Source organism: Puntigrus tetrazona, chromosome 5 (genome assembly GCF_018831695.1).
Source record: "Puntigrus tetrazona isolate hp1 chromosome 5, ASM1883169v1, whole genome shotgun sequence".
Lineage (NCBI taxonomy): Eukaryota > Metazoa > Chordata > Actinopteri > Cypriniformes > Cyprinidae > Puntigrus > Puntigrus tetrazona.
In genome coordinates, this window is record NC_056703.1 from 19,079,367 (window position 1) to 19,101,478 (window position 22,112).

General features: G+C 38.8%; 1 protein-coding gene across 2 annotated transcripts; it reads right to left on the reverse strand.

The window, feature by feature from the left end:
- Positions 1-376: 376 nt before the first annotated feature.
- otpb (orthopedia homeobox b) lies at positions 377-3,712 on the reverse strand. 2 transcript variants are annotated; one of them, XM_043238716.1, is made up of 3 exons: positions 3,583-3,712; positions 2,837-3,234; positions 377-1,667 (listed from the first exon to the last, which is right to left on the reverse strand). In XM_043238716.1, the coding sequence occupies exons 1-3, from the start codon at positions 3,617-3,619 to the stop codon at positions 1,158-1,160; spliced, it is 945 nt and encodes a 314-aa protein (XP_043094651.1). In that variant the 5' UTR covers positions 3,620-3,712; the 3' UTR covers positions 377-1,157. The 2 variants fall into 2 exon arrangements, with proteins under 2 accessions (XP_043094651.1, XP_043094650.1); XM_043238715.1 differs by having other exon boundaries at positions 3,544-3,703.
- Between the last annotated feature and the right edge of the window lie 18,400 nt (positions 3,713-22,112).

Consider the following 22,112-nt stretch of genomic DNA (forward strand, 5'->3'; position numbering starts at 1 on the left):
ATTGAGAAAATAGCTTATAAAATAAGGATGAGGATTTGTGCCAGGCCATTCTTGTGTATGTCATGATCATTTTGTGTTTTTACTTAATGTCAGAAGGTAAATATTTATTCCCACGGATGACATGACAATGTCAAGCGATTCTGAAATGTTGAACAAATCTGGACGAATTGTTGCTCCAGAATGTTGCTTAAATTAAAAAGCCTGCTAAATTATAAGATCATTTCAGACAAATGCGTGTTTAAATTCTATTCATCCATAAATGTGGAAACAGAAATCTCGCTCGGTCATCTTTAAAACTACATATGGGCTACATAAGTCACCCTCTGTTTACTATTTACTGCATTTCAAAAACTTCTATAGAGATCACATACCATGCTGAAATTCTTAAAATGATTTTATTCACCCACTTACATAAACCTTCCCAATTCTGTTGAATTTGGTAAGATAAACATTTACAAAAACCATATTCCAGTAATAAGCACAGACAATAAGTTAAAACATACCACAAACATACCAGCAGATAACAAGGTTTTTTTTCTTATATACACAAACACTCAAGTTCGTTTTGCTTTATGTAAACAACTTCCTGTTGATCCTGGTTGAAATTTTACATGCATCTGAATCGGATTATTTGGAAACTGGCTCTTACGCCGACGTGTTCGGTTATGTACCTGAAAAATCACTCCAACGTGTAGTACGTGCCGTAAAACAATCTGTACATGCACACATGTGGTCCTTAATAACGCCTCCTTTTACATTTAGTTTAGTTAAAAAAAAAAAAAAAAAAAGGAATATCGAAATAAATACTGTTGCGGTTATTTCTTCATACGTGAATGAAGAGTCAAATAAATACTCGTAAATAAATAAAGAAATAAATAACTCGCGGTTATTAAAATCAATAACTATGAAAGCCAAATAAACGTGACCGAATCCAACGCATAAATAAATTACATACATTTCAAGCATTAAAACTATTACTAGAGTCTACGTCTGCCGTATATAAGCGTTGTCGGGGGGGTTTGTTTGGGTCCCATTATCCAGTAAGGCTGCCAATTTGTAATTTCACAGTTATAACCTCATATCCTGAGTGCTCCGTGACTGTTTTTCAGGAATATTTGGGGTTTGCGGCGAGAGAAAAGACGTCTCGGGTGCTCAAATTAGGTGAAACTCATGGAAACGGTGTGCTCAAGTGCTTTGCGGCGCAGCGAGGCGATACTAGTCCCTCTCCACACATCACTGTCCGGCGAGCTGCACAGCTGAGGGGAGCCGCTCACGTTCGTTGGACCCGAGAGGGAAGCGGGCACCATCCCTGGAAACGTGGGTTGATACAGATGCGACTGGAGACCGGAACCGTTCGACGATAAGCCGCCGGAAAGGCCCATGGAGTTCGGCGGGGGGCCGGCTCCGAGACTGCACTGGGACAGGGACTGCGCCATAGCCTGCTGTCGGCCCAGCGCGGGCGGTATCTGCAGCTGTGAGACTCCGGGCATCCCGGCTGCGGCCCAGCGCGTGTCGTTGGCGTGAAAAGAGCAGAGACTGTCGCCCATCGCGGCCGCGGACGGAAACTGAGGCAGACCGTGTGTCGGCAGCAAAGTGCCCGGCGCCCGGAAGACGTTGGTTGTCTTCTTGCGCTTCTTCCATTTCGCGCGTCTATTCTGGAACCACACCTGAAGGGATGAACAAAAACAAACGCTTAGAGAGTCACGCGCTTCGTCGGTGAGTTACAGCTGCATAGTGTATATGTTTTACTAGGTTATACTAAACTGCAGGTAAAAATATGTGTCTGATTTTAATTCTAAAATTGTGTCGAAATAAATTAATACCACTTAATAAATAAAAACATAAACAAATATATATATAATGGATCGCCACGCAGTTTCTTGGAGTATTGGTAAAAGGCGAGCACTTTTAATGCAGAATTGAGCCACTGTAAATATTCGTACAATGCTTTTTCGTGAACGCTGAGGGTAATGCATCTGCCTTTTTTTTTTTTGTTTGTTTTTTTTTTTTTTTGTTTGACGTAAAATATAAAATATTAGGCTACTATTTTTACGGAAAACTAGCCATGGTAACATGCGAGGGAGAAAAAGAGATGAAGCAATTTCTGAAATACTTTGCAGACAGCCGGCGATGAAGTCGTTATAGCTGATGGCACATTCGAGGAGACAAATAGTCGGCCTCAGTAATTCATCATGAAACCATAATCATGGTAATAAAAAAAATATAAGAGCACGAACGGCGCATTGTTGAGGTATTTTTAACATTTAGCGCTGGGCTCATGAGAATTATTGTTATACTTACTATTATTTTTATTTCTTATTTTATTTCTAATTTGCATATTTTTATAGTACTGTTAACGACACAATTCGTTTTCATCCAGGCTATATAAGACGTTTTTATAAAGTATTGTCTAATACGGCATAAATTCAGATGACTTGTTTTTTTGTTTTGTTTTTTTTCTAAACAAAATTGCAAATGTAGCCTGCTATATTTCTCTTCTTTTCGTTTGAGGGCGTTTATTTCACTTTTTCACGTTGTATTTTTGCTCTGACAATACTGAATGTTTTTACATCATTTTGAAGCAGGCCTAACGCGGCGGGCAGCATCAGTACTCAGGCTACCTCTATTTTAGGTTTGACGTTGTTTTGAGAGTTTAATATTATTATTATTGAAGGCATACCGTGCAATTTATAAAATATACTCTTAAAAAGAAATAGAAGATTATATATATATATTTTTTTTTTATTATTTCAGTTCAGTTTACTTTGTTTAACTATTAATCACCAGGTGAAAAGCATCGTTACCATGTTAGATAAGCAGGTCCACTCGGTCTCACCTGAACCCGTGACTCCGTTAAACCAATCCGTAACGCAAGTTCCTCTCTCATGAAGATATCAGGGTAGTGTGTTTTAGCAAAGCTCCTTTCCAGTTCGTTCAGCTGCGCTGGAGTAAAGCGGGTCCTGTGGCGTTTCTGTTTCTGTTGGTTTTGCTGGCTACCCGATTGATTGTTAGAGTTTTGCTGTTGCTGCTTTTCTTGGTCTTTGGCGTTGACCTGCTGCATTCCATTAGGATTGGATCCCCCATTACTTATGTCTTCCCCGGGGAGCAGAGTGGTCCCTTCCACAGTCTCTGTAGCCGAAGTAAGATCGCCGGGGTGTCCAGAGTCAGTCCCCCCTAGTCTGCACTTCAAAGCCTCTCTGTGTCCGAGGAGCTCGGCTGCAGCATCTTTCATCCCTGTGGACGCGCCAGTCAAACATTTTACGTTCTCTTCAAACAGCAGGAGCATGTTAACATCAGCATCAAAGACAGCGAGAACGACATTTATTTAAAAAAATGACATTTAAAAAGTATTGACATATTTGTTGCACAAACAATTATATATATAAAAATCCAGTTACGCAGTCCATCAGAGTAGGCTGATGGATAAAAATGCGCAATTAATGTATCTGATAATTAACAAACATCGCAAGTGAAATGAAAACAGATGAATTTTGCAATCACATTAGTTCACTAGTTTGAAGACTGAAAAATGCTCTAGCTTACAGTGCAGCTGAAGACCGGGGTTTGGTGGCGATAACTCACCGAGGCGAGTATCCAAAAGGTCGGCATGAGAGAGCATTGCGCACTGCTGGAGTCACAACTGCTTCCCAAAACTACTCTACAACTTTTAACCCTTTTAAAAAGCGCATAGGGCTCAAATGAAGGAAAGTCGCCAGTGCGTTTAAAAAGGCGGTTCCACGTATTATACCGTTCTTTAGAGAGATTGGGAGGCGCTTAATAGTTGGACGAGCCCGTGAGCTTCCACAAATGGGAGCCAATCAGAATCGAGGGTTGGAAATGTCAGACAGCCAACCACTAAAATCCACAAACCGGCTTCATCCGCGGGCGCTCTCGTTCATTTCAGATCTGATTTATTGCGTCGCCCCCTTATTAGCTATACATTTTAAATGACTTCATAATCACGGCAAATAACCAGTGAATAATAAATCTTTCTGCACTGGGCTCCGCAAAAGGTGAAAAAGTCTGGTCTTTGTAGCCTATTACTCTTGACCTGCGCGGAATACACACGGAATAAGGGGCACTTTTTTTGTAAAGTCACCGTTTGTTGGCAGCCCTGCTTTCGAGGCCCTTCGCGAATCGAAAACATGGTATTTGCTTGTTTTCGCGAGAGGGGAACGAACACAGGGTTGCTGCCGAGAGCCGGTTGTTTTATTACCTCCACGTGAGTTACAGCTTTATTTGAGTGGAATCCATCTATCAAAAACGATGAATTCTTTGAGGCAGCTAACAACACATCCAAGGTACATTTCCAACTAGTCATTTTCGAGACCATTAAGCATTTGAAGCAATTAGCGCCAAATCTACGAGCTTTCATCTGGGTTATTACAGCGAAATCCGAGCACCGCGCGCTAATTTGACCGTGTTTAGATATATCGCAAGAAGACGTTGTAAATCATGTTTGAAGAATTCTAATTTATTTCGGTAAAGGCTCGAGGTGAAACAGGCTACTGATGCGTACTGATGCCTCGGTTGTATCGACGTTTCATCAGCGCTGACGCAAGTAATTTGATTTATTTAATTCAAACTCGCTGACATACATTGCCTAATTTAATCCATTCAGCGAAAGCACGTTCGCCAGGCTGTCAAGTTTTCGGCTTGTTTTTGTGGCATGAATGTGCACGGCCGAGCTGCAATTAAGAAACACAAAGGACACGGGAATCTCGAAGATCACTAAAGACCCTGCAAATGCTGTCATATTTCTTCACGCTTTACAGCAGCAGCCAGCTGAATAGCCACTGGTCTGTCATTGCAGTGCAATATTTTAGACAGTATATAATCAAGGCTTCATAATCACAGCGGTGGATGATATTTTTTATATTATTATTATTATTATTATTATTATTATTATTATTATTATTATCATCCTAGAATTACTGGCGCACGCATTATTTTTCGTCCCTGTAAACGGTGATTGTCAATTACATTGAAATTAGGCTCTCTGCTGCAAGGGTCAAATGGTTTGCTATTTGAAAGATTGCCATTTACCGTAATTAAGGGAGGAATAATGTCGGTGTTATAATTATTATCGGCTGAAAATGTTGGCGTGCACACTGGCTACATAAAATGTAAATATGATTTGCTTTAATGTGCCTCTTATTTTATTATTATTATTATTATTATTATTATTATTATTTCACAGGACGATTTCTGTCGATACTCACCGATTCCATCCATGAGGAATTCTTATTTATTTAGTGTAAATGACATTGCGGTCTGACATAGGTTGGATAATAGGTCCAAAGGGCTCACCATACACCGTGAAATAAGTGAATTGGAAAGTAACACAACGGCTCCTCCATTCAAGCAGACGCGACCCCCGTCGCATCTCATACTGTGATTAGACTCGGTGCCCTCCATGTGGACCCGATTTCAACGTGAGTTATCTGGGGAGAATACAATTATGGCCCTAAATAAAATAATCAGCATTGGACGGCGATTACCGTAATGAAATGGAGCTTTGGCGTGTCACGGAGTGGCTGGCCTCCATTACGGCCCGTAATGAGACTTTTGGGGGTAAGCGCGACAATCATATAAACATGAAAGTGTGTTTACTTCGATGTACACGTTTGCACTAAAACTTTGTTTTCGAAGTCTAAATCAAAGGTTTGGTCCTGATTTACAGAGGCGCGATCAGGTTCCGGGCCTTATGCAAGAAGGTTAGTCCGGCACAGATCTTGAACTTGAACAGCAATGTAGCCTAAATAATAGTTATATTAAAAATTAAATAAACCAATAATAATACTATTCGTATTAGTGTTGTTTAAAATGAACATCGAAGTTGATTCAGTGCCAGACAAGTAAAGAAATTAGGTGTGGTAACTAATATTTAAGACGATACACATGCTGGCATCATTCATTTGAGAAAGGCCTTAAGTGCCTTGCGAGAAGAGAGGACTTGGGTCAGTGGTCACTCTGAGTTTTTCCAAATTGGGAACATGTGCTAGTAATTATTAAATTCCAGCATAATCACACTGCTAATGCAATTTAATGCATCAGCAAATTAATACTGAAAATAATTAGTTTCACCGACCTTGTACATTGCAAGGCGAGAGTGAAACAGTACTGCTTAAATGCGCCAAACCACTCCCCTGCCATAGAAAGCCCGACGCGAACGAGTCTTGTAATTTTCACAAAGCTATAAAACAGGCATGTTATAGGCCGCCCCTCGAAACGCTGATGTTTATAACGTAGCGTGTTATTGACCCGATTGCGTTATGCGGAAGTGAAAACATTTCGCACGTGTTGCACTTTTTTTTTATCGTCGTTTATTGTCTTCGCCTGTTGTATAATGATCCGAACAGGTGTTATCCTGAAGCTTTAGCCGTGTTCGTTTGGATTGCACGGATCTTCTCGTTTTGTCAAAACGCCAGAAGATCGCGACCCATCCGAACTAACTAAAGGAAAAAAAAATAAATAAATAAAAACTCGCACTCTGTATGATAAATCATAAAGGCTACTGTTTGACTCCTACACTGATGATACAAATCCAGCAATTTGCGACCCAGCTGCAAGCCCATTATCTACAGACCGAGGCGGTTCAGCTCCTATCTGCTCATTCCGCTAATCTCCTGTCTCCACTCCATTTATTTGCCACTTCTCTGCTGCTTGTCCACAAAATACAACTCTAGCGCCTCCGAGATTAATTGATCGTCAATTTAGCTCTAATTCGGACCAAGTCAGGTGGTAAATGGTCTACTTTTACTTGATTGTAACTGAAATGTGTGCAGGTTACGTTGATACATTTTGATTATTTATCAATTACGCACAAACGAGATACATTTATTGAATAAACCGCTGGCTGATTTTTCTAATAAAGTTTGTAGATATCACTATTAATAATAAACGCGCGCTAATAGTTTCTTCCCGGATTTGCTTGCTAACTTGTCGGAATGACAGCACGAAATTCATTTTTCATGAAATCAGCAGGGCGCGTGGGCAAGCTGCCATTAGTCAGGTGCATTATGGGGCAGATCTTCGGTAATGTGTGTTCTTTGCTCAGAAAGCCTGACATACTTTGTCACACTTTATGTCAGTTACAAATAATTTCAGTTGTCACTGTTAGCATATACAAAGCTGAACTCCCCGCGCGAATATCTCATCCATGCTGCTTTACTACAGCTTTGACAAATGCAGATAATCAGATCTGAATGAATTCAGAGTTGCCCCGGCGGAGGCATTTTATTATTTTACAAGCAATAGGGCTAAACATAGGTTAATTTTGTCGCTTATTAATTTTAACGAATGCATTTTTGTTGGCACAAAATAGCCATATGAGCATTTTATTTAGCTGTCTAACTAGATGCGTCGTTCCCTTTCTAAATGATTTTATCAAGCCAGTGTAGTCCTATTTGTTCGCCTGCAGCACTTTTTTTTTTTGGCACCAACCTGTAGCGAAGCCCATCTAGGGCCCATTTTCAGTTTTTGTGCAATCAAAATAAAATCGATATTACAAATGCGCCCATCACGGAGGAGAACCAACAACACCATTTGTAAATCCTCGAAATGCGCTTAGCAGTACTTTCATTTCGCCATACCACCCTCTCACCCCGTTTGTTCTTCAATAAGAACGTATTCATATGTATTTATATAATTGCACCGTGGCATACAGATATGATTGGTAAGTAATCGGCCAGCAACGTGTTATTTTCTTCATCCGAGGGAGATATAAATTAATTTGGACCACATGCGTTCAGGGCGCACGCGTCCAGTGCTTTCTACACACACCTTGGTATTTATAGGCCTTAAATGTATAACTTATTCTTCATCGTTCAAACGCTGAAAATGAATAAGAAGAAGTAAGTGACTTGACATGCAACACACACTCCTCCAGGTATAGGCTTTGTTTGCCACAGCATTTCGAAAGCAACTACAGTGCGCAAAGAAGAACGTCGTATCTATTGATAGCATTTTAATTGCCACCTTATAATCCCTCCGTGTCCTCCTTTTTTTCTCGTGACCCCTGATTATTAGTATTTTCCTTGTTTTCCAAACTAATAAGTGCCACCATCAAGCACTTGGAGGCTCCCGGAGGCTGCAGACATGCTGCTCGGTGTAATTGATATTGAACGAGCCGGTGGTAGGCGCGAACTGTTGGCGCTGCTGGATAATTTGCAGTTTAATCAGCGATTGTAATGAGAGTCGCTGATTAGGGGCCGTTTGAAAATAAAAGAGAGTTACAAGGAACGTCTGTCAGGGTCCGAAGATAATTCAGAAGTAATTGTCGTGATTAGGGAAAACTGGATGAGCGGCTTATCCTAGCGCGCGGAACAAGCGAGATTTCACGTGACCACGTCGGAGTAGACTTACATAGAAAAAACAAACGAAGAATAGCCATGGGTTAGCAACGGTTAAAAAGATTCACTCGTAACTGCTGCAACGGAAAACGAACTTTAATTCATAGACCTCGGTTGGTTTAGGGTAGCCTATACGCGCTAACAAAGTACTGCGGGCCGCATAAATGCAGAGAGGCGGTTGCGCTTGGCGTGACGCTTAAATGACAGCTCTCTGGGAGCATATTTTAACCCAAACCCAGCGCGGCTCGCCGGGCAACCAATATGTGCGAAAATGTGCGAAAGAGCACACATCTAAATGCGGTCCCGGTGTCCTCGCGGAGAGCGCCGTCTGAATATCAATTACGCTATTAGTGCGCATGTGTGTTTGACTGTGGAAGAGAAATTAGTGACGTTCGGGAAGGGGAGAGAATGTTACTGCGGTTACGGCGAGGAGAGCAGGGCATCAGCTGGTGGAAATGAACCATTGTGACACCTGCAGCCAGCCTACACACACACACACACACACACACACACACACACACACACACACACACACACTCCTAAGACATAAGGAAATTGCACACAATCTTATAATTCAAATAAATGGTCAGGTATTACAACTATCACATTGCGTAATACAGTGCTTTGAGTCTGGAGACTCCAATGTAAGCCTAACCTCTTTAAAGCCGCCGGTTTCTCTGCTAGACTATCCCCATCTATCCCGTGTCAATGACTGTCTTGTTGAGAGAATCAGTGAGTAAACAGGACTGACAGAGTAGGGAGCTCAACTGATTACTCATACAAATAGACCGCACGAGCACACCGGGCTGGAGATGGCTTTTTCTGCCTCTCCAAGGGTCCTCTGTCCACGAGCTCTCACATTGTCCCGCCATCAATCATTCTGTTGTGCCCTGGATGTTCTATAGAGTCACTTAATATCCTTACCTTCATCTCTTTTATACTTTCGGAGCGATGCACCACAGCCACTCGCCCTTTTCTGTCGGATGAGGCCAACAGGCAACAGATCATGAAATGATTTAGTGAGCCCCTGAAGGATATTATCACATGGTATAAACTACATTGGACATCTTATTTAGAGCATCTCAAGCGCTAAGGTCCTAATATTTCGGAGCGAGCTGTAGGCTTACTCAGTTCAAATGAGCAGCCAAGGATACAGCCCCTACACCAAAATACTTAAATCCAAATCAGATTACCATCTGTAATAGCAGAGCTAGGAAAGTTGTGAAATGTAGAAAATGCATTGTGCCGTATCCTCAAGAATACACAAATAGTAGACCTCCTTCCAGCTTTGTTTGTATTTTGTCGGTTTAATCCTGGACATTATATATATGGAACGGGAAGGACCAGATCATGAGTAATGAGTAATTAGGCCTGATGAGAAATTTCCTGCTATGAATTGTTGTGATAAATCTACTCCCATTCATGCCATTATTGTTGGCTGCGTGCTGAAGTCATTATGTGTTATAAGTATTTCAACTGGCATTAAGTGGCCTCTAAAACAATGATAGGATGAACCGGCAATTCATCTTTACCGTCAAAAGCAGAGGACGGAATAATTGCAATACACGGTCTCATATTGTGCCTGTGGCCCGTGTGTGAAATGGAGACATCACCTCTGCCTGTTCTGTATTTATGAGGGCAGAGCGGCCACGCATGAGCACGTCTCGGTGTGCAGTTTGTTTAGTCAGGAGTTGCAGCATGCATCTGGAAAAATAAAATGACAGACTGTAGGACACACGGACTGTGCATTTGCAGGCACTGTGTGCAAAAAAAGCAAAATTATATATATCCATTTGGAAATATAATTTATTTCACAGATCTCATTTTTAACATGTAACTGCTGATGTTTTAGGTCCATCTACATAACTGTGATCGTGGCATGAGGCCAGCGATCGGCAAGCTAAGTCACCCATGCACAGTCGACGGACGGCTTTCAAATTCATAAAATTCATAGGATTCTTCACAAATGAATGAACACAATTTTCTATCAATTTCCTCATTATGCAAATATGCAAAACATCAAATTTGGATCAATTAAGGACCCTACAGTTCCAAATTTAACCATTTATATAGTAATTGCTGGGACTATCAAATAATTACTTGGCTAATTTGGAATATTTGTGACAGACATAGCAAATTCAAACGCAAATTATTTTTAATTCAGGTAAACACTGCACGCCACTACAAACTGATCAAACAATAACAGCATTATGCAGGAATTTTAGGGTTCATTCGCACAATGTGTGCATAAAATGTGCTGATTCTGTATATGCAAAATAAATGTATTTAAACAATATGTTTTTATGAGTTTTGAAAAACCCTTCAAGATCGATTCATCATAAAATCTACGTTGCAAAGCTACATTAATGTGCATTTGCATCTTATTATGGTTACTAAAGATGCATAAATATTTTCTTTTGGCCCCCCATAGACAACCTACTTAGTCTTAAATAAATGTAATTTAATTATTTCACGTGTAGGATTTCATTGCAGCTTGTTATCGCTTCACCGTCGTGTGCTCAGTGAATGTCAGATGACAGCCCCATAATGTCTATTTGGATCACACCCTGCTTTCTCCCCTCAATTATCACAGACAAAGCAAAGCCTCAAGTTTAGGTCATTAATTGTATTTTATGTGTTTTTTTTTTTCAACAGTGATTGAAATTGATTTAGGGCCCATGCAATAAATCACGATTAGACTATGCACAAACAAACGCAAGCCTTTAGAATCAATTGAATAAAAATAATCCTATTGGATAAGGACACACCCTGTACAAATATCTAATGCAAAATTTAAAACAAGACAGCCAGTATAAATAAGCAATAAATTCCTGTGAGTAACTATTTCTATTTTGTCTTGGCGTCTTATTGAGCAATTTTACATTTATATTCATAACGGTCTAAAACAACAAATGCAATTATGTAATTTGTCAGCAAAAGAAATCCCTCAGAATCCTGTATCCACAGACACCTCATAAAAGAGCAGAGATAATGACTCTACTATTTCATGCCATATTACACCATAATTACATTAATCCACCCATTTACATCTGATGCAGCCCTGGCCAATGGAAATCTAGTACGTCCCCGAATGGTCATTTATGAACAAAAATGAGAGACTATCAAATTTTAATGAAATGCATATTTACTTGATTCTCGAGACGTCCATTGCTGAAGAGAGAGAGAGAGAGAGACACACACACACACACATAGCGACAGAAAAAAAAATCTAACCGGTTAATGCGCGAGTTAAAAATGCTGTTAGGGACACAAAATATATAATTGCATATAGTCGGATTGGGGAGGTGGATGGGTTGACAAGTGACGCTTTGACAGATGCATGTGCAAAGGAATGCAGCTCTAAATATCCCCACAATGTAAGCTGTCTTACTACTAACTGCGCAAATATAAAAACACACACACACACACACGCACGGCTGTACACGCAGGTACACAGCAGCTGAAAAAGTGGGTATTTTACTTTGGAAGTTAATGGGAATAAAATACCTCAGTGGATGAGTGCAGATGTGTTTGATACAAATAGTCATTTTCCTATTTGCTGCCTCATTGAGCTTGATGAATGATTGGAGTCAGAGAAGCGCCATGATAAATGGCAGCACCTTGGCTCCATTGCATGCCCTATTGATTCTCCTTCTTTATTACCCCTACAACCCAGCTGGTTGCTTTGCTCTTTGCACACAGGCGCACACACACACACGCGTGCGCAAGCTCGCATGTATATCTTTGCAAACACATACACTTGCTGTATTATGCTGCTGGAGGTGGTGGAGCTTTTCTGAAGTGGGAAGACAAATAATGTTTTTCATTGGCTCAGAATGGCAGTGTCTGTGTTATTAAATGCTTTGTCTGGAGTGTCCGCTGAACATCAGAGACTAACAACCTCATTGAGATCTGTCATTCAGTTTACGTGAAGGGAAAATCATATTTTGCGCCCTAAATTGGCTACGCTGAAGGAAACATCACTATCACCGAATAGAGCTCATTTGCAAAACGTAACAACTTCTCTTTAAAGCAGTCCTGCCTTTATGTAGTTCTCGGAAGACCTGACTAAATTACACATGCGAGCAGAAGATAGGAAGACATAATGAAACTCTGCCACCCACTGAAATGCAATTATCATGCACTCCTGGGCTCAAAGTTAGAAGGTGAGAGAAGATGAATAGGGAAAGTAAAAATCGCTGACCCTTTAAAGTTCAATTTACAATTTGAATTTCCTTGACCTTGTTCGAAAGTTTGGAGACGTAATAATTTAGGGCACGGAGCGGTTGATAAATGATCTGTGTGTTCATGCTCAGTGCAACCGCTATGTTTATATGGAAATATTGTTATTAAATGTAACGGTTTAAGCCGTTGTAATTCAGTTTGCGAGTTAACAGCGCCAGCAGGAGGATGCATTACATGTGCAACAGGCCAGTTTTGTTATTGGGGGAAATTGTCAGAATCTGAATCAGGAGATATCAAGCACCTTGGAAGTAAATTATTCTAATCAAATATGTTAGTGTATACTGATTTCAAAAGAAAACAGGAAATTGACTTTTTCACAGGAGGAAGCATAGAGGACTTCTATTCTGGCTGGAAGCAAAGATTTAAACCCACACATATTTAAACTGACTGTGATAAATTATAATAAAATTATAGTAGCCATGTTGTTTTGGGGGATCGGTTTTTCTGTTTTAATGCAAATAGCTTGTGGTTACCATGGGTTAGCTACAGTCACATTTTTTAAATTTGATGTAAAATCATTGTTTCATAAGGGTAAATATCTTGATAATATATTTGTTTAACAAGCTCATAGTTTTGACTTCAGAAGAGAGTTGACTGATGGGCTGGGGTCTTGTTGATTACTTGTGGATTATTGTGATGTTTTTATCAGCTCTTTGGACTCTCATTCTGATGGTACCCATTCACAGAAGAAGATCCATTGGTGATTTCTCCAAATCTGCTCCGATGAAGAAACTAATTCATCTTCATTTTGGATGGCCTGAGAGCCAGTAACTGTTCAGCAAATTTGTATTTTTGAACGAACTATTAATGAATGGATAAAGTGTATGCAGAACTTAATTTTACGGAGTTCGACGTGTTCCTGCATCAACCTCTTTGTTGACCCTGGAAGAGCATTGTGATTAACCAATCAGATTTGAAGAACCAGTTTATTGTTTTTGTGAAGATTAGGCTTACAATCAGTGTTTGTTGCTAGCACATCAGTGTCATTCGTCTCTCATTTCCTCTGATTTTAGGCATTACTGATGGGTAAGATTAGGTTTAGGTGTAGAAATATGCTCAAGGCCACATTTTTATATTAAAATGTTGTTCCAGGGACAACAAAATATGTTTACCCAGGAAGACGTCTAACTCAGCAAAAAAACCAAGACGTGCTGAACTGTAAAGTAAGGGCCATACAAAATGTGTGAACCTTATTAAGAAAATGTCTGGAAAGAACATAGCGATAAATGTAAATGCTATTAACATTGCAACACAAATATTGGTCTTGCTTAAAGACAAAACACTGCTGTATTAATGGATATAATTATGCTGGTTGTTTTTTGTTTAGTTATCCAAGTCCATGAGTCTAGCCTACTTAATTACAGCGGGCATTAATATTCACCCAAATGTCTTCAAGCCCATGTAGAATATAGTATGAAAATGTTCTCACTATTTCCAGGTTGGGAAAGGGTGGGCCAATCCAACCTCTGTCTGTTCATTACAAAATGACAGCACTTCAGGCAACATCCACCTGAGAAGCTCTGGTCCTAATCAGAGATGACATATCTGTGTGTCGCAGACACAAAAACACACACACACAAACACACATACACACACACATAGGCATAACTTCGCTAATCAAAAAGTGTATTTCCCTTGGCTGTCTCTAGAGAAATCTATTGGGAGAAATTGGAATAATTTATTAGCTTACAAGTTTTGGTCGACAGTTGGCCCAAAGCTATTTATCTCTGTAATAGAGAATGTGTCCTATGTGGCAAAATTGACCAAATCAGATTGTGTTGATCAGAGAATGAGTTTGGCATGCCTGTAGGTCCGTTTGTCTCATGGGGATGGAGACCAAAAGGCAGAGCAGCACTCAGAAATCATCCAACAAGTGTCTCCATCATGTCGAACCTCTGCTTCTGAAATGAGGACCATATCAACATCTAAATGACATCGAGGAATCGTGAACACCACTCATTCTGCCAACAGACACATTACACAAGAAGCAGACATTTCTCCAATGAGATATAACATTAGACTGTGGTATTAAAACTTTAAAGCAGGCATCACCTGTGCAAAGTACTTTCGCGATTAAACGTACGATCGCGTCAGATTTAACTCTAAAGTAGTTCTAGTGTTCCGTGCGGTGAATTGTGAATTCTTTGACCACGTTTTCCATTGCCCAAACTATTTAGCATTCCAAATAAGTGTGTTCCTAATGAAGTGTCGGATTAATGGAAAGTTTTTTCCTCAGATCAGCAATAAAGATGGGTGAATATTTGGATCATTATTTTGTCTTTATGACTCTGATGGTAACTGTCATTCCAGGTTTGTCTGCCTAATTTATGTTTGGTGGTTGTGAGTTGTTAATGTTTATTTTGTCTAATTTGCATGAAGAGACAGTTTTGATGGATTCTGAGGAGGAGATGTGATAGTAAAGTGTCGATTATATGTACATACTTTATGCACAACATCATGTGCAAAATGATTTAGACGTTTATCTAATCCCACCCCCACCACCACCTTCTTTTTCTCTCTTTTTTATTATTTCACTGTGACGCACATCACGTTACGGGAGAAAAGATACTTCCTAACGTTATATTTTTCTGCTTTGAAGTGGCGCTCCAAGAACCACTGGATTCATCCGAACGTGTTTGGTGTAAATCGAATCGTGAAAAGTGAATACATGAAAAGGATTCTGTCCGTAGCCTCAGCTCGGTGGTAAAGATTCATCTTGAGCCAGATAGATTCAGTCTTACGCTAACTGCTTTAAAAGTCCATTTGGACGGGTGCCTAAAATCACCTGCTCGAAGTCTCCAAAGTAACAGCACTCAGCTTAATTTGTATGCATTATCAATTAAGAAACTTAATAGCCAGCAGATTGATTAGATCCTCAGTTATAGGGGGTAGAACTGAAGCGAAACACGAAACATCATACACACTGCCTAGCTCTCACACACACATTCATGCTCACACATAAACACACACACAGCAATCCACTCCTCCTCCACAGTTCTCTAATTAATGCATACATATGGTGGAGAATAGAGTGGAAACAAGGCACGGCTCAAATTTTAAATAAAGCTTCAGCATCTAATGAGTCGGGCCGCTATGGCTAGTTTATCACTAATTGTGCCTTCTAATGAGAAACCGCCTTTATACAAAACTATACAATGCATTCAAATACGAAAAGTTAAAATTAGTCCTTATTTAATAGAAAATGCATCGTAAATCACATCTATTGCTCAATGTAAGATTTAATGTACATACAATAAAAAGACATCTATCTATCTGTCCGCACAGATATAGTCTTGTCAACATCCATGGAAATACTGTAAATTTTAAATATTTAATTACAGGCACTAATGCAAAAATGATAGTGTTATGATCTTAAAACCTTGATAGTTGGAGCACCAAGATAATCTTCAGCATCTCTCTGGGCCAGACAAATCACCTGCCTTGAATATCTTCAATCAATTTTGGATATTTTTAGAGAGAAGAGTGACCAGTCCAAAGATGTTCAGATAGAAAACATTTAACGAGGGAATTCAAAAGTTGTGAATCTATATGAATCTTGTCAAAAAAAGCCATATTAAAGAAAATGGTGGTAAAATAAAGAAACATTGCCTAGTTCGCATTACTTTGTCCACGCGCATGTTTTATAGCAGACAAATATATGGAATGTTGTTGTTTAAAAACAATATTTTGAAGTTGGTGTAAAGGCACGTGTGTGTAGATTAGAGAGAGACAGAATCAGTATCAGGGAACTGCTTGACTGACCAAAGGCTTCAGTTCCAGTTGAATGACAGCTCTGCTCCAGACATCCATCAATGTCCCATCAGCATCTGCCCCTTCACAGACATCATCATCACCAAAGACTTCCAAAGATGAGGGCCATTTTACACCCGGTTTTGGGGCACAAGTAAAAGGATGTATCTTCGGTAAGTAAACCTGGACATGGCACTTTTCAAAAGGTTCTTCGTGTATTTCATGAGTCAACTATAATCTCACTATTTTGACAATCTACATGCTGTGTTGTTCTTATTCAGAGCTGTTCAGCTTTGATATAGCTCGTGGACGGACTGTCTGTCTTACAAAGATTATCTGTATGCATGTCTTTTCTTTAGAACCCAAAAATAGTTAACACTTTATATTAAGGTATCCTTAATTCACATATTATTATTGTAATAACAATAAATAATTCATAATTACAGGCAAGTAACACTAAGCCAAACCCTAAACCTAACCCTTATCATATACTACGTACATAAAGTTAATGTCTATTTCTCAGTGCTTAAATGTATAATAACAGTGTAATAAGGTCACCTTAAAATAAAGCACAACCACAAAGTACTATAAAAGAAAGTTTAAATTATTTATTTAGTTCTCATTCTCTGTTTAATTCCCATTCCTATTTATCTTCAATAAATTCTATTTTAAACCAACAAAGCAGTTTTTTGTGATATCAATATGTGAAAATTCGATTAAAATCCACTCATATCCAATTGACAACAGCTAAAAACTAATTTAACAGACCCAACCTGTGGTCATCTGCAATTTTAGTTTGAAACTAGACAGCCACCGCTTTGTTCAATCTCAAACAAATCCTTTTTCTTAACAGAGACTTTTGAGATTTCACTAAAAGTAATAAAAATACAGTTCCCTGTTCCTCTCATACATGATTCAAAACACAGTTTAAGTGACCTATGATATAAGTGGAAGGCCGATTCATGGACATTAAAATGCAAACGTGCACATATTTCAGTGCATTAAATTTTATGAAGCATTGAAACCACTGTCCATCAAATAGTAAATCCTGATGGGCTGCAGCAGTATTTATACCCTGCACTTTATACAATGATATCATTCCATTCTCACAGTTTCGCATAAACTTACAATCAGGTGTAACGCAGAAAGAGCCTCACATAAAACCCCCCCACACAAACATATACGGGGCATGATACCTGCCCTTACAGCATTTTGTCATTTTACAGTGAAGTGCATTGCACTGTCCTCACCCTAATTTTGATTTATTGTCCCTACATAAATTAGAACAATTTGCTTTAAAATTCTCTCCCGAAGCCAAGCAGTGGCTGCTCTCTGGGGAGCTGATGATGTTTAACATGTCTGAAATACATATTGGATTAGTGCGCTTTGTTTCTCCCCAACAGCAGGTGTTTCATCTTGGCTGATGGCCGGACTTAAATGTGTTAGGACAGCAAACCCCCGAAGAAACAGCTCTCACATCAGAGCATGCATACATGCTGGAAAAATCCCTCTGAGAGCATGCGTGTCTTAGCACATATGAATAATCAACATAAGGAGATACAGTTTGCTAAAAAAAAAAAACCACACACTAGAAATCAGCATAAAATATAATATATAACTAAATAATTAAACATAACACAAAGGCTCGGGTTTCACAGACAGGGTTTAGCCTAAACCAGGATTAGGTCATAGATCAATTAGGACATTTAAGTCATTTTTATAGACATGCTTTAGAAAAAGAATTATTGGTGTGCATCAAAACAAAGACACTGACATGTTTTAAGATCAGTAAGTGCAAGTTTCTTTCATTTGAAACAGCTCAGATTTACATTTAATCTAGAATTAGGCTCAAAAAAACTGGGGTCTGTTAAACTGAAGAAAAGAGTTTTTGGATTATCTTAAATTGTGTTGTATTGCAATAAAATATCTTTTTTCTGCTTAATGTGGGTGGATTTCATTTATTTCTTGGTTTTCAGATTAAACATTTTCATGGTTATTTGAAAACGATTACAACACTGTTTAGAGCAGCAAAGCATAAAAACTTTGGTCAAAGGCTGATTTTGACCAAAGTGGTTTCTACTCTTATACAAGCAAGTTCATTAAATGACTTCAGTTAATAGTGATGCATAGTAATGGCCACATCTGGCAATTTTTCACCAAAAAATAAAAATGTACTCACCTCAGCACATCCATTATGCAGATGAGTTTTTTTCTTCATCTGAGTAGATGTAAAAGAATTTAGCATTACATCACTTGCCTCTGGAGTGAATGGGTGCCATCGGAAGGAGAGTAAAAACAGCTGATAAAAATCATCCAGTCCATCAATTAACGTCTTGTGAACTGAAAAGCAGCTGTTTACAGGACACAAATCCATCATTAAGACTTAGTTAAATTCTAACGGTCACCTCTGCCCAGAATAGAGTCCATAATCTTTAAATGTATGCATATTTCTTTCTTGATTTTGACGAGGTGACTTTTTGATTTGAGCCGCACTGATGGGACCATTCTGATCTAATGAGAAAACATACATTTACAAGCCGCTGATTGTCTTCAAATGTGTGCAATATAATTTGTAAAGAAAAAGATTTTTAGAAACCTAAATATCCAAGTACCAAACCTTCCTACGCAGATCATAAGAGTGAGATTTTACAAATTCAAATGAATTCATCATTAGTCATATAGTATAATACTTTGCGTGTTCTAAGGGATCCACAAAATAGTAAAAAACAGAAAACAAAAATATTTTTAAAAAGTGCAATTTTATTTAATTTTATTTGTATTATTTAATTTTCAAAATGTTGTGATAAGGGGGAAATAAATCTCTGTATAAATACATTTTCTTATGCTCTACTGGCAAAACTGATGGACTCAATCCTCGTCCTTCTCAATATTACTCATCTGAGTGACATGAAGTAAATGGTTCCTAATGAATTATCTTAATGGCCATCACAATTGGTTTGAGAACAAACTGCTTCCTATGGTTAGACATAACATTTATTTTTCTCCAAGAAGTAAGTTGCACTGGTAACACAACTTGTTATAACTTCATTTCGAAACAACTAAAGTGTCTTAACACTCAGCCCAGCTGTCATTTAGCACACAACATCACATGTCATTTAATTCTTTCCATCATTCACGACTCACACATGCAGCATGTTTTATACTCATATTGTCAAAAAAACCCCATAATGTTTATCTTTGTTATCCAGTTGTCGAATTACATTCTTTGATTGAATTAGCAAAAGATGATCTGTTTAACACTAATATGACAGGAATCTGATTGGACTCCAGTTGCTGTCCTTATTTGCACATTCAATCGGACACAGTTTCATGTTTCTGCAGATGAAGTCCCAGCGCTTGGCAGCAGAAAGTCTAATCAGAAGAATAAACTCTGTCGTATTTCAATTTGAAGGTCTGCTAAGCAGTGCCGCGCGGGCCGATAAACAGCGAAGGCTTCTTACGCACACAAATCACAGGTCCATGTTCCCTCTCTTAATCACTTCATGCTTTCTGATGATCACAGCAGCTTAGATTCGCTCGTGGTTAATGTCAGGATTCACACAGGCTCACCTTTGTGATCGTGTCCAAGTTAGACCAAGCTTAATATGGACTGATATTAGCAAAGCAATGTGCTTTTTATTAATGTTTAGATTATTGCTCAAACTCGTCAAATGTCGTCTATGGCGCACATTTAAGCAAATAATGACCCGAAGGAACGTATTTCTTCAACAGCTGCGGTCAAATCCTTTAGTCGGTTAAATCTCGCGCTGTCAATAGCGCAAATAAAATAAAAGCGACTTCTCCAGTATCTACGCGATCCATGTTATCGGTCTAAGCGTGCATTTTGGTGAAACCGCAATCGTTATTCATCAGGCAGGAGCTGCTTTAAGACCTCCTCAATTAAAGAACTGTCACTTTCAATTAGAGCTCTTTCTACGCCGCCTCGCAGGGGAGTGAGGTGTAAACAAAGGAAAGTTTCTAAACATCAATTCTGAGATGCGCTCTGACTGCAGCGTCCCAGAGAGAACGCTCTCGACTGCACTAGTGGCTGAAGAATTAGCTTCTGGAGGACAAACTGCTGAAAAAAAGGACAGACGGTGTTAATGTCTTTTTCCCCTTGGAACGAAAGTGATGTAGCCCCCGCTAGGTGCTCGGAGATGAGACACATTTAAATTTAAATAGCCCCTCACAGCCACCAGCCTTATTGATTGAGGATCGCCATCGGAGGAGAACAACCACATTTGCCCCCCTCTGTTTGTGATTTAAATCTTTGACATTGGCATATTCGCAAAAAAAAAAAAAAACACTGAATGATTTGCCTGTATGGAGACCAAAAAATATCTGTTTATTGACCCTGGACGCGGTTGTACCAACAAGTTGTCGATTTTTTGTTATCGAGGATCTTCAGATGTAATTTGAGGGACCTACATCCTAAATTGTAAAGGCAGCTGTATGTATTAGGTGTGATATTATAAAGACAACATGTTGTTTCTAAAATGAATTGACTTCAAAATGTCACTTTATTAAGGCCGAAGAAAACTGTAGAGTAATGACATAACGTAATGTAATTCTATAATAGAATAGAATAGAATCATTTCCAGAATGCTCAAATTACTTTGCTCACAGTCCTCATATATTTTTAGCATTTATCTTAAAAGTTTATATATTGCTAAAGTAAAAACTAGTGCTGCCCGAATAAAAAAGTGTGAAACGAAAATATTACTGTTTGTAAATATGTTCAAAATTGTATTAATTTCCCTCTTTAACAGTGTCAAATATGATTCATCAGGATTTAAGGAAAGTTTATTTGTACATCTCTCAATCATCACTGTATTGCATTGCATTGCATATTTTGTGATAACTGATATTTATATGCATTTTATGTAAGTAGTCTGCTATAGTGGTATTAAAGTCTCATTGCAAACTGTCAGAATTTCCTTTCATAAAAATCAGCAACTGCACCAAAGTACGTATTTTTGCTAAGGTTTGAACCTATAAGTATAGGTCAAGACTATTATTAGATTTTTTTAGGCTTAATCATCCCTATGTAGATTTAAAATAAATAAATACATTTTTAAAAAGTTTTAATTGTGAGTTTCTGAAAGCATTTGACTCGCTCTTAAACGTGAAAACGTGACAAATAAGACATAAATAGACCGGGGTTAAGATTTTGTGTATAGTTTGTGAAATGAGGATTAAAGTAATTCTAAAATGGTAGATTATATGAGTGAAACAGTCTTTTGCTACTATCAATATTAATTCTTAAGTAAATAAAAGGGCTGATGTATTCACGGGCCTCTTTGCCCATACGCTGCACTCTGCCCTGATTGGCTTCCTAATTGGCTGTAAATAAATCATTAACTTGAAAGCAAAACAAATCTAGCAGCAACAAAAAGGAAGAGCGCGAGAGAGAGAGAGCGCGAGATGAACTTTGCGATTCTTAGAGGAGGCAGCGAGGCAAGTGTTAAGCACAGATCTCATTTGAAGTCGCTCCGCTATAGACGAGAGAGGCACTTAACACTGTGGCATTTATTATTGCAGGATGTGTATTTCTTGCTCTTGTTTGAACCGGGATTCACAAAACCAGCCTAAAAGCCTGTTTCAATTTATCAGCGGGAATGTTTTGAATAAACCAGCGCTCTTTCTTCTCCTCTTTCATACAGGAACCTATTTGACAACCTCAGCGCCCTACGATAAACGAAAAAACCTTTGACTTTTCTTTATGTTTTTCTTTCCCTTTTTTACCCTCATTCAAATAAGAAA